The 13994-nt window shown below is 40.4% G+C and overlaps 2 protein-coding genes across 2 annotated transcripts in view; one reads left to right on the top strand and one right to left on the bottom strand.

Annotated features, from left to right (window-relative positions):
- The first annotated feature begins 107 nt into the window (after window positions 1-107).
- erp44 (endoplasmic reticulum protein 44) lies at window positions 108-11051 on the top strand. The gene is made up of 11 exons (XM_022765837.1): window positions 108-262; window positions 3390-3462; window positions 4322-4361; window positions 4601-4716; window positions 5583-5767; window positions 5869-5984; window positions 6102-6276; window positions 6534-6645; window positions 6766-6907; window positions 8583-8685; window positions 8783-11051. Exons 1-11 carry the CDS (start codon window positions 203-205, stop codon window positions 8891-8893), a joined length of 1233 nt encoding a protein of 410 aa, XP_022621558.1. The 5' UTR covers window positions 108-202; the 3' UTR covers window positions 8894-11051.
- A 96-nt stretch (window positions 11052-11147) lies between these two features.
- The window catches only part of stx17 (syntaxin 17), a 14929-nt gene continuing 12082 nt past the window's right edge, over window positions 11148-13994 (bottom strand). Inside the window, exon 7 of the mRNA XM_022765836.1 lies at window positions 11148-12256. Coding sequence (XP_022621557.1) covers window positions 12002-12256 — 255 coding nt within the window. The 3' untranslated portion in view covers window positions 11148-12001. The remainder of the gene's footprint in view (window positions 12257-13994) is intronic.

The raw sequence follows: 13994 nt of genomic DNA, 5'->3' as shown, positions 1-13994 counted from the left end.
CCACCTCAGTCCTTTCACCTACTCCTTTGAACTACATTACCCATGAAGCCAAAGGACTAACAGGAAGCATCACTCGCGTTTCCGTGGTCACAGTGAGATTGGTTCGCCGTCGGTTTCCTGCTGCGGTGAGAAGAGCGGCGTCGAGACAGACTGGGAAGACTCAACACCACCACTACCACCTCCAAAATAACTCTACTGTACAATGAAACTTTTAGCAGCATCTCCCTCTCTGGATACCCGCTTCGTCACGGTTATACTGCTGGTAAGCCTCCGTGTCTCAGCTTTGTACCTCGCTCTAACAGTTAGCCGCTTTAAGCTAACGCTGGTTAGCTGCTAGCTAACCGATGAGTCTCTGCTGGCATGAGACGTGGCTTTTAAAGTGGCAAAGGTGACCAGAGAGCCGGCTCACTCTACGCTGGAGCGGCGGGCATTTACCAGGTTCACCGAACAGGCCTTTGAACCGTGTTTCACCTAGCGACCTCCATAACTAATCGAGTTATCCAGCTGCAGTGTCAACTCAGCCGGTAGTGTTAAGTAACGATAGCTGTGGTATTATAACCAGCCATAATCCATCTTATATAATTGACATGTTTCTCATTTGCATATTCTAAACTTTGAAAAATGAGCTGAAGTAGGACAAACTTTGTTGGAGTGAAGCAGCTAGCATTGAGTGCCATGACATACTGCCAGTAGGTAGATAGGCAGATAGATGCTAATTTCTAGCACGGTTAGTTGAAACCTTTTGATAATTGAATGAGTTGGCCTATTGTGTTCGCTCAGGCTTAACATTTACTGTTGTACAGATGCATAAAGTTATTGTTGGACTCTTCGTGTGTCTCTGAATGATGCTCGCCGGTTGGTGAATTCCTCTGTTGTGGCTCATTCTTATTGGCTGACAACCCGGAACTACACAGAGCGCAGTTTGGGCCTGTAATGAAAACTTAAAACTTCTCTCTGAGCTGCAGAGAAATGTCTTCACGGGTTTAACAGCGGTAACTGTGACATTTCATATCAGTCTGCAGCTGTGTCATACTGCATGGTGAATGGGGACGTCACAGGCCTTTTGTCCTCAATGTTGAGAAGGTTTAATTTGAAAAGGTAATCAGGAAGCATTCTCTACAGAATTGCAACAATTGCTTAGTTGATCAACTGAATATTTATCAGCAACTATTTTGTTAATGAATTACTTGTTTTGAGTCATTCTAAAGAACAAAATGGCAGTATTCTCTAGTTCCAGCTTCTCAAATGTAAAGATTTGATGCTTTTCTTCATCAAGTATGACAGTAAATTGAACACCTCTGGGTTTTTTTTTGGACTGTTGGTCTGCCTAATGTGACAATGTGAAGACAAAAGAAGACATTTGAAGACATCGTCTTGGGTTTTGAGAAATTGTGATGGGTTTCTTTCACCATTTTCTGATATTTTATAGACCAAACATCTAACATATTAATCTAGAAAATATTCAACAGATTAACAGATAATTTTGGTTGCAGCCCTAATTAAACAATGAATCAATTGACAGAAGAATAATTTCTAACTATTTTGACAATCTATTTATTGTTCCACAATTTTCAAGCATAAAATATGAAACATTCATTTGCCCTGCTTCTCAGGTGTGAAGATTTACTTCTTTCTTTGTCCTGTATCATTGAAAATTGAGTATGGCCCTTTTTTTGGACAAATGAAGCAAGCTGAGGACGTCATCCTGAGCTCTGAGAAACTGTGATGAACCCTTTTGAACTATTTTGAAATTTCATAGTCTAGATTATGAATCATATAATCGAGGACATAATCAACAGATGAATTAATAACCAAGTTAATAGTTTGTTCCTGCCCTAATTCTATATCAAGACAACACTAAACTAAGTAATAGTTAAACTCTGACTACTGGGTTGTGTGTGTGTGTGTGTGTGTGTGTGTGTGTGTGTGTGTGTGTGTGTAAAAGTTCAGTCACATATTCAGGTAACCCAGAAATGCATGAAGCAGCACCAGCTCAGCCTGTGTCACTGTTTGATGAATTGCTGTCTTAGAACCTGTATTGATATTTGTGTTTGTCACACCCCCAAGGAGGAAGACTGTCTTTGTCTTATATCCTGTTTGAAGAGGATCTCAGCCCAGATCACTGCAGATAAATAGATAGTGCAGGCAGACGTTTAAAGTATTGTAATGTTATAGGGCAGTGGGTGTTAATTTGAAGCAGAAAAATTGCACTTATAGCCATGATGAAATAATTTGCTAACAGAGTGAAGGTTGTAGTAATACAGTCGTCTTTGGTCTTCTTCTGTCATGGTGCCTGCATTGTTAAATGTAGGCTCTTTTTAATAAAACAATTAATTCAGACTACAATTGCCCTGTTTATTTGTTTCTCTGTGTTTTCAGTTGGCAGTCAGCACCTCTCCAGCTTTGGTGTTCTGTCCCTCATTTCATCCTCCAGTGAATGCCATTTTAGGCCTTAAATTTTCTTTATGCCGATCCCTTTCATACAGGATTCTTTTACAGCGCTGAAATCAGAGCAGGAATTCAGAAATCCCCACTTGGTACATCATAATTACAACCTTATTCTTGTTTGAGTGGTCCAGCGAGGGAGATATAGGAAAGATGAATGGATGTCTGCAAAATATTATTTTCCTAACACAAAAAATAGTTCCCCAGGCAACAACTAATGTTATGTCAATGATATATGGCAATGGAGATAACAACTGTAATGTGCTCCTTTTATTTAAATTTTTTTCTGTTTTGACATTTACCACACAGGAGATGCTGTTGATTTAGGGCCATGCTATGTTTAAGACCAAACCTCAGTTTATTTTGAGGTTTTGGTAACAGTGTTAAATAATTGGATCTTGGAAAACTCTTTATCACCCTGCTCAAGGTGTAACTTGGAATTTCATTGGAATCCCATTGTTTTTGGTAACTAGTATTACACTTTTTATATTTCTAGCACATGTATTTTAAAAGATAAGAGAAACTGACAAAAAGAGGATGTTCTCAAAAATGTGTGCAGTATCGTGTGATTGCACAGTAATGACCACATTTTTTGAGAAGAGTGACTTAAAGAATGAGAATGCAATTCTCCATTACAAACCTACATCACTGCATGCTGCTGGAGACTGGATCTGTTTGCTTTCACTGTTCTACATTGTTAGAATTGCATGAAAAAATACCTTAGTTTCCTATGGGTGCCAAGACATTAGTTCAGTAATACTGTTTATTTCACATAGCAAAAGCTGGTGCTCAGCTGATTCAGTTTGTAGATATGCTAGTTAACAGTATGCTGACAGACAAGTTTGTTCACTGTCTTTAGTCAACTATTATCAGAGTCCTTTGTCTCTGTGTTTTATGGTTTAATTGCTGATCTGGTTTAACTGCTTTTATCTGTGTATCTGCAGGTGATGGGCCTCTCTACTCCAGGACTAGCAGAAATCACCAGTCTGGACTCTGGCAACATTGATGACGTCCTAAGTAAGAAGTCACATTTTACTCTTTGGAAGTGTCTTAAAGGAATTAGTTTGACATTGGTAAATGTGCGTATCTGTTTTCTTGCTAAGAGTGAGAGATGTAAGAAAATACCACCACCATGAGAAGCTACAGGTAGCAGCTGGTTGGCTTAGCTTGATACTCATTTCCTTGTATTTCTTTGTGATCTAACTGTGGATAGGAAAGCAAATTATAGTATTTCCCAACTATTCCTTTCAGGTGTTCTTTCACTTTCACTATTTTTTCTCAGTTGTCTTTAAGAGACGCCCATGCATTTATTTATCTTTTGTAGCTCTGCTAAGGATGTTATGTTTCAGTGCAGTTTTTCAGAATGTTAACATGTCTCCCTTTTAGTTAGCAGGCTATCACAAAAATATAAATTAACAGACTTAAGTTAAATTCGTCTGCTAAGGAAGATCTTGGACCATAATGTAATTAGTTGTTGGTGTGGATAGCACCAATTTACCTGACGCTTTACATTTTCTTGTAACTCCTAAACTATGAGGTCAAGAGGCAAAGTGTTCCTTTTGGATGACCTGAAGGAAACTTATTCATTCATTGGTTTTTGGTGTACTGTTTTCTTATGATTGCCACATTGTTGTAGATGTTCACATTCCACCAGTCTGTGGTGTGATGGATAAATTTATGTGGCCATGAGTCACTGGTCATGCTCTATGTGCTTTTCTGTTTTCTTTTTTTTCCATTCATGGACAGAAAACTGGGCAGTTTAAGATTAATTAGTCTAATTAATTAATTTTAGTAGCAAAATATACATAAATGAGTGTATTCAGTAATGTGTAGTGTGTTATATTTACCTTCTGTTGGTCTGTGTGTTTTCTTGCAGATAATGCTGGGGTGGCATTAGTGAATTTTTACGCAGATTGGTAAGTGTGTTGTTTCTCTGCCACCTATATATGTATATTATGTAAGTAATGTTTAAACATTTCTTATTGAAGCCACATGGTGCCATAAAAATGATTAGATTAGTGTCATTTGCGTTGGAGATTTTCTTTATTTATTCTGAACATTTTAGTCTAGTGGAGTAAAAGAAAATTTACTTAATTTACTTACAAATTATGGAAAGCCTCTTGACCTGACACCACTACCCCATCCCCCCCTGCAGGTGTAGGTTCAGTCAGATGCTCCATCCAATTTTTGAGGAGGCATCTAATGTAGTGCGGGAGGAGTTCCCTGATACCAAGCAGGTGGTGTTTGCCCGCGTCGACTGTGACCAACACTGTGAGTTTAACTTACCTTTTTGTCAGTATTTTGTTGTCTTTCTAACATTGTCAAGAAAAGTACCAATCAAAAACGTATAGATACAAGTAATACATACACTTTTATTGATCGTTTTTAACTTATAATATGAAAAAATAATGAGACGCTTATCACAAGATTTATGTCATAATGATCTGAAACAAAGAAAGTAATATTAGTAGTTTTGAAGCTGAAACTGGAAAACGTATCTATTTTTACATTCCAGCTGCTAAAATGATGAGTCTGTTATCCAAATTATTATAATTCTTAATATATGTATTCTATGTATATATGGTGGTGATTGTTGATGGTGATCCAATGCCCTCAACTGCTATAACATCCTAGTTCTATATACAGGAAACAAAAAAGACACACGCACACAGTCTTACTATATTTGATGCACATATGTACACATAGATGCCCAGCACACCAAAGCACAGACACATAAACCGCCAGCCTCAGCCTTTTGAGATAAAGCAAATTAAAGAGAATTATTGATGACCTGCAAACTGTTTGAAGACTAATGACAAAACTGCTGCTTCCTGTGAAGACTGGAGGCTTAGAGACGCCCCGCAGGGAGATTGACACCTGCCACATGCACACACAAACACACACTCATTCACTGTGTGCAGAGAGAGTATTTACTCTTAGCGGGGGGCAGCTTTCATGTGGGAGATCAGAGCTCTGAGCTGACTGAAGGCAGTGTTTTCAGACTGAGGTTTAACCGCCATCTCTGTCACTGCTCTGCTCCTCATCCACCCATCCCCATGTGTTTTTATTCTGCTTCCTCCTCTTCATCAATTGATTTGTCCTTCTTTACTTAACTTCTCCTCTGCCTCGGTGTGTAGCGGACATTGCCCAGCGGTACCGCATCACCAAGTACCCGACGTTGAAGTTGTTCCGCAATGGGATGATGATGAAGAGGGAGTACAGGGGTCAGAGGTCGGTAGTGGCCATTGCTGACTTCATCCGCCAGCAGCAGGTTGACCCGGTGAAAGAAATGCACTCAATGGAGGAGGTTAACACTTTGGATGTAAGTGGGAAATACACAGGCTATAAAAATACAAATTTCCACATCATGAAATAAAATTGTATCAGTTATTTTCTTAACACTTTTGCTTTCTTATTGAACAGAGGGCCAAGAGAAACATCATAGGTTACTTTGAACAAAAGGACTCTGATAGCTACCGCACATATGAAAAAGTTGCCAACATTCTTCGAGATGACTGCACGTTCTTGGCTGCCTTTGGGTGAGTCACATACCATCTTTAGACCCGTGTGGAGACCATATATTAGCCATTGTTGTAATGTTCTTCCTCTGTTTATATTTGCTATGTTAAAGTTTTCTTAACCGCTTTGTCTTCTAGCGCCATCTCTGAGTCTGAGCGCTTCAGTGGAGACAATGTGATCTACAAACCTGTGGGCGAGAGTGTACCTGACATGATCTACCTCGGCTCACTTGCCAACTTTGACCTGACCTACGCTTGGGTCCAGGACAAGTGTGTGCCTCTGGTCAGGGAGATCACCTTTGAAAATGGAGAGGTTTGTTTTCTGCTTTTGCTTATAAAGCATTATCAGCATGATGATAATCTGTTGCTTTTTTTTTTTTGGCTTTTTTGGTCTGAGGTTAGATGCATAAATATGGATATGTAGCTATACATAGATCTTTAAACTGAAAAACAGCCTACAGGATATCCATGGGTGTCTGTGGATAGTCCATCTGCTGAGCCACAGAAAGGCCCTGACTCCATCTGTTTTTGACACTTTGTGTGTTTATTGGTGTGATGTGTGTTTTCCAGGAACTGACTGAAGAAGGGATCCCTTTCCTGATCTTGTTCCATATCAAAGAGGACACAGAGAGTTTAGAGAAATTCCAACATGAAGTAGCTCGCCAGCTCATCAGCGAGAAAGGTGAGCGTTTGTGAAATTATGTACCTGTCAGGATTATGATTTTTAGTCTAGAACCAAAAGCCTTTTGTACAGAAATGGTGTTTGTGACATTGGTGACAGTGTTTGCTCTCTCCTCCTCAGGGTCTATAAACTTCCTTCATGCAGACTGTGATAAGTTCCGCCATCCTCTGCTCCACATCCAGAAAACCCCAGCTGACTGTCCCGTCATTGCTATAGACTCATTCAGACATATGTATGTCTTTCCTGAATTTAAAGACCTCACGTAAGTACTACCTTTCACTTTGTCTATGAAATTATATTGTTTTGCATGTGGATGCACAGTTTTTGTGCAGAAATGTAGTACTTAGAATAGATTGTTGACTGCATGCAGTATCGTTTCATGTTATTCCACTACACGTGTCCTCCGTCCAAACACTAGAATTATGGGTTGGTAACCCTTAATTGCAAAAAGAAATACCCAAATATAAATGAAAACTCACCACAGATGCAGCTGTGATTAACAACATGAATCATCCACATGTCAAATAGGTGTGATATATTCAGCACTTTTGGACAGTTTTGAACAGTTATTGCATGATGCTGATGAGCTAAATTATATCACTTACCCCTATGTGGAATTGTTCATAACAGGATCTCCTTAAATAAAGTTAATTTCATTACAGCCACACACACACACACACACACACAAACGCGCGCACACACACACACACACACCAAACCACACCACACCACAATCCACTGTGCACTGAACACCAGTGAAATGTCACACCTCTTAAAATCTGTCCTTTATGAATGGGCCAGGACACCAGAGCTAATGTGACGTGATTTGGCACGTGCAATAAATGCTAAACTAATCCAGTCTAATCTAATTTAATCTTATTTATTCTGCCCCCCTCCACTCTGCCTCCCCGAGTCCCCAATCAGAGTCTGATCAGATAGACAGAAGCCCCGAGGACTGACCAGCCTCCACAACCTAATTGCATCACATCACCACTGCATGTGGCACACAGCTTGTAATTACATTAGTGCAGTGTATGTTATATATATATATATATATATATGTGTGTGTGTGTGTGTGTGTGTGTCTGCGTCTGCATGCAGTCCTGACAGACAGGGTTAGCTGTGATTGGGGACCAGCTCCGTCTGTGTGATATGACAACAGCACATGACCTGTCGTTAATAAGCACACTTCACAGGACACCGTTGATATGGATTAATGCTTCTTCGTGACACGTCCGCAGGGACTGTCCTCTGCTGCTGCCATAAACTGTTTTGTCTCACATCAACGGTTAAGTCCGACCTGCTCTGTAGTTTGCAGGAATGTCTTTGTTAGACACATAGTTAATGCGGCTCATGCAAGAATCACTTGTACAAATGACTTAGCTTTTAAGTGGCACGCACAAATGATAGTGATTTTCTTGGTCTTTGTTATTCACAAAATTCATTAGTGGTCCAGCCCTGTCCATGAGTAATGTACACATACACTTGAGAATAAAAACACCTAGGTAGGGCAGGTTGTGTCCAGATGTTGGTTCAGTTTGGCCAGTGCCTTGTACTGCAGCTCCATCACCACTGATGTGTGAATGGGTGAATGAGATGTTAAATTGTGAAGTGCTTTGTCCAGTAGTATAGAAAAGCACAAGCAAGCACATTCACCATGTTGAACCATTGCCTCTCTGAAGCTCGGTGGTGTAAAATTTGTCTTTTTACTCTTGGGTGACATTTTTGTGAATGAGACTCACCTTGAAATAGAGCAGAACATGTGCACATACTTGGGAAATGGCGTCACTCAAATGAAATGAGCAAGTTTTTGCCATTAAGAGAATTTGATGAATCCAACTTGTTTGTACAAACAAGCCTCAAGAAAAAAGTCTGGGAGATTCATGTGTTCATTTTCTTGCATCATGTCAATGTATGTTTCTGTGTGTTTTTTGCAGTGTCCCTGGCAAGTTGAGACAGTTTGTGTTGGACCTTCACTCCGGAAAGCTTCACCGAGAGTTTCACCATGGTCCTGACCCCACAGACAGCACGCCTGGACAGGTCAGACGGCAGCAGACCCAATGGAGTCAATGAAAGTTGGGTTTGCTCTGTCATGCAAAATTTGACTGTTTGTTTTGAATTTGACTTTTATCCTCAGGAGGAGACGGGAGGTGAAGTGGCCAGTAGCCCTCCAGAGAGCTCGTTCCAAAAGCTAGCGCCTAGCGAGACTCGCTACACCATCCTCAGACGGGACCGTGACGAGCTGTGACCTCTACGGCCTTCCAGTGAACCTGTGACTCAATGCCACGCCCCGGGGTCAGGGAGGGGGTTAGGGTTGGGACAGGCCAACGGGACAGAACAGCAACACCCAACACCCTTACTGAAGAGTGAAAGATAGGGAGATGGAGATGAGGAAGAGGAGGAGGATGAAGAGGAAGGAGGAGGAAAAAGAAGACAGGAGGAGGAGAAGAGTGGAGCACAGTCCATGACACAACTATGTTGGAATAACCTATATTTTCATAACTCTTTCACGTACAGTTTTTATTTTGGATTAAAAGAAAGGGGGATAAAGAAGAAACGTGTGTGGGCAGGGGGTTAGGGGCATTAGGACATCAAGAGAAGTGTTTTTACTTTTATTTTTTGGAGCTTGTAAATATGTTTGTGCTACATGGGAATCTCATTGTTGGTCTAAATTAAATGCAGAGTTTTCTTTATTTTATTCTTTTGTTTTTCATCACCCTGCTATTTGTAGGAAAAAAAAACAGAACAGTTCCCTCACTCCAGTTGTACGGTTCTTATCTGTGGGTAGTCCAGTTCAGCCTGTCTGCTAGGAGACACTTATTTCGTCTCACTGACCTCATGGCTGCATCTCAATATGACCAACTCTAGTCTAATTCATTTGTATAGCACAAGTTATAACAATATGCCTGTTTGAAGTAGCTTTATCTCCATATCTTCTCCACACAAACAGACACACACACACACACTCACACTCTCACACACACTCACACACACACACTCACACACATCTGAAGGAATAGAAAAATATTTTTGAAATATTTGTTAGGGTCAACATCATTTCAAAATATGACTTGAGCAAGAAGATAGAGACAGAGCTACTCCAGCCTATTGAGATGCACCCCTTCTCTCCCTGGTACTAAATGATAATAGATATGACGTCTCTTACAGTGCTTGTAAAAAATATTTGCCCCCTTGGATCTTTTCATATTTTACTTTTTTTACAACACTGAATCAGAGAGGATGTAATTAGGATTTTTTTTTTTGCCACCAATCAACAGAACACTGTAATGTCAAAGCGAGTCAGGTTTTTGATAATCTAGCACGGCACACTATCCCCACCATGAAGCCTGCTGGTGGCAGCATCATGCTGTGTGGAGGCTTCTCTGCAGCAAGCTCTGGATGGCTTGTGATGGTAGAAAGGGTCAGATGTAAGCAGCAAAGGGAAATACTAAAGGAAAATCTTTAAGTATATTAATCTATTTAAGGGGGAGACATAAACCTCAAAGGTAAAGTGACATGAAAACAACCCTGTTAATGTTCCAGATGGCTGTTCATTTGTAAATTCACTGAGAAAAGAAAGCTGGAGGAGACCACATAAGCTCAAGGCTGAAATTTTAGCCAAAGGTGCCTCTTTTTAGAAGTGTCTTGAAGGACATGAAACATATGCAATCAGAAATTTTGCCAATTTTGCCCCCCTTCACTAATCTCTAGAAATTACATTTGATGTGGAAATTAAAGCGTCTGATGATCAGTGTCTTGAAGTTTAATTACATCCAAAGCTAATAAACAGTAAAATATGAATAAGTCAAAGAGAGGTGGGTACTTTTCATAGGCACAGTATTTGCCATAACACCTCTTGAGTTGTTTTCCTGGGAATCAAAGTAGAGGAAAAAAATGTTTTGAAATGGTGTACTTTAACATGATCATGAATTATGAAATGGCTGTTGTTTTTGCTGTCACCTGTTGTCAAATGTGTCATCATGCTGGGGGAGAAAAGACTGCATCCTTCCCAGTGTTTCAAAAAGTTGAGACAGGGGAAAACCCATGTGATGAACGGTGGAAATTTACAGTCTGCCACTTTATACAAGTCCTCTTAAAACTGGTTTTGTCTCTTTATATGTCTTTGAGGTTTTTGGTATAAGTCTAGATCCCTGGGATCCACTGAATGAAGTGTGAATGAAATCCAGAAGTGGAAGCCAGATTTTAAGAGTACAGGGACCCATTGCTAAGTTTGTACCGTGCGTCCTGCCCTTCCATAGAGGCCAACAGATGCCTGCATAGTGACATATCAGCCTACATACAGGAGAGCAACAGGGGGTAGTATGATGCCATTTCTAAACCAGTCATCTCAGAGGGGAAGGAGAGTAAAAAAAACGAAAAAGTAAATTAAAAACCATTTTACAGGATGTTGTCTCGTCTGATGCTTTGTGCGTCCGTTTCGCTGAACTTTACTGCTGTCGTTTGCTGTTCTCTTTATCTAATGAATGACATTACTGTTGGAAAGAAACATTTTATTTGGCAGTAAACCAGCAGTAGTATAATCAATACATGGCAGGTTCTTAACACTCCAGTCATTGAAGTGATCTGGACAGTGGCACTTTGGCGCTTTTTGTGCAATGTTTGCTCTCACGCTTGCAAACTACAAAAACAGGTCTGTATGTCAATATATATATAAACTCTGAAGCAGTACCACTTTAATTTAAATTATTAAATAAATGTAACACCACAGTTATGTTAGGCCAAAAAACTATTTTCTCCACACATTCTTCTTTTTGTAGTCTCAGTATTACAGCTGTTCATATTGGAACTTTATTTTCTTTGAAAAGGAATATTAAATCATGATTATATTATATATATATTATATTATAATTGTAACTAGCAAACCCTGGTAAAAAAAAAAGGTTTAAGCTTGAGGAACACACTAACTAGCATTCGACAGAATAATTGGGTTACTCTTACTGTTAAACTGACTTAATTTATTTGGTGCCAAGGACTTCTTTTAGTAAGTGGTCCTCACAGCTATGTTGGGCTGACTCAACCATTCACCAACAGCTGTAGTGTAAATAACTGCTTTGCCGTATTCAGAATAAAAAAAAAAAAAAATCAGTTGTACAAAATTAGATTCATGTCCTCACAGAAACGCCATTCACACCCAAACATCAAAGTATCCATCTCCCAAGTAAGGCTGTTATTACATAATTGTTTCACGGCAGTGCTTGGTAACAGCAAAGCGTGGCGTCAGTGTCAAATACTGAGTTTCTTTGAGTCTAGTTTGTGCTTCTGATTGGTCAGTCAACACAGAAGCCTCAGTGATTAGCCAGCAGTTGAGGTCAGAGGACTAACCACGACAGTTAGGTCATTTGTCCTTGCTGGACTCTGGTTCAGCTGGTGGTTCTGGTGGTGGTGCTGTCAGTTGTTTCATCTGTAGATCCACGCGAGCTTTGCGGTGTTTCTGGACCAGGTTGCCCCCCGCGAACCCGAGGGCGCCCCCTCCCAGAGCAGCAGCCACCCCTGCAGCTTTGAAGCCAGCCAGCAGGCCAAGTGGACCTCCTAATACACCGCCCAGCAGCGCCCCAGCAACCGGCAGCACCGCCAACTTGTAGCCCACCGCCTGGAGAGACAGGAGAAAGAGATATGTTCCAGTTTAATTTATCACACACACACACACACACACACACACACACAAGAGAAAGAGAATCACATGTCTTATATAAAAGCCTGTAATTCAAGAGCTGAAGTCGTTTCGATCATTCGTCGTTTCGCTCATCGCCCGTGCACTTCATATATAAAACTATCCTAGTTTCTGAGAGAGATGTTATACAGGGCTTAGTCGCGTTTGTATAGTGTTGAACGCGCTTTGTTTTGCCACCAGTTTTTGTGATTATATTAAGCGTTATATGGATTAGTGTGCCGCAGCGGTGTTTGGTTAAACTGGCCGGAAAGGAAGAGCATATAGTTAAAATAGATGATCTTGATAAAAGAGACTACTGAAGTCTTTGAGTTTGAGCATGTTTGACGGAGTTGTTCCCTGGCTTCTGGGTTCTCGTTCTGCCAACGCACCCAAGGTACTATGGTGATGTTTTCATTTCTTGATTGTGATCGCGCTCTTCAGGGATGGCCAGGCGAGTTGTAATGGTGCTCAAATGTTAGAAAATGACAGTCATTTAACTGGGTAATTTAATGAGGGACTTCAATTATTCTATTTACAGCAACACCCCATCTAGAAACTGTCCTCATATTATGCTGCATTAAGAAATAGTGAAATAAGCGACTATTTTCTTGTCAGAAAGTAGTTCCAGTAAAAAACTGTCCAAGGTCTCTAAAGAACGACGTTACTCTACTGTATATTATTATCAATTCTCAATATAATATTTTCGATGACTGTAGCCTCATGTGGTTAGAGTAGGTTGGTTATTGTTGGTTGGCAGTTTTATCCTTTGTTTTCTTCTCGTGTACACGCAGCCTTCAGTTTTGTGTTACTCCTAAAAATTTATAAAAATGAATGCCTCAAATAATGTAATATTTCTTTTAAATGGTTAAATCAAATTAAATTTGCCCAAATGGTCGACACAAACAAAGGTTTGACCTCTCTGTAAAGGTTGCTGGTAGATGTAGTGAGCGCGCGCATTAGAACGAGGCGTGTGGAGAATAAAGCAGATGAGAGGGATGTCAGATGTTTTCGTGTGTTTGAAAGCTTTAATCTGTCATCAGGTCAAACAGCATTACCACATACCACACACGGCAGTGTGCAGTCACACATAACCCACATTTCCTACCATCTTCTACAACCTGTACCCAGAGTCCTTTTAACTCAGCTCAGATGAAATTTAAATTCCCTCAACTGCCACAGGGGTGGGACAAGCAATGCTAGCTTTTGAACTAGATTAATTTAATGGTGAAGTGTTAATCAAGTGTGTGTCCCTGTGCGTGTGTGCATGTGTGGTGTGAGGATGGTCAGAGAATCAGTCATTAATTGCCATCAGCAAAGAGCACCTTCCACTCTGATGATAACAGCTGCAATAACACACAGGCCACATCTCTCTGATTTCTCCTAAATGAAGATAATGAAAACGCTTTGATGCAGCTATGGAAGTGTCGGTTTACATTTACAACATGCAGCCATGTTTGTGTCGTTTTTTTTCTTCTTCCTTCCATGGGTCGATGTGTGATCATGAAAGGATAGACCCACATCCAAACTCTATCTCAGACTGTCTTGAAGCCACAAAGTACTAATGCCTCTAAAAGGTGTGTGTGTGTGTGTGTGTGTGTGTGTGTGTGTGTGTGTGTGTGTGTGTGTGTGTGTGTGTGTGTGTGTGTGTGTGTGTGTGTGTGTGATGTTGTGTTGGTGG

The sequence above is a fragment of the Seriola dumerili genome, unplaced genomic scaffold (genome assembly GCF_002260705.1).
Source record: "Seriola dumerili isolate Sdu_G_001 unplaced genomic scaffold, Sdu_1.0 BDQW01000758.1, whole genome shotgun sequence".
Taxonomy (NCBI): domain Eukaryota; kingdom Metazoa; phylum Chordata; class Actinopteri; order Carangiformes; family Carangidae; genus Seriola; species Seriola dumerili.
The sequence above is the reverse complement of the archived record's forward strand: the minus strand, read 5'-3'. Positions and strand labels throughout refer to the sequence as shown.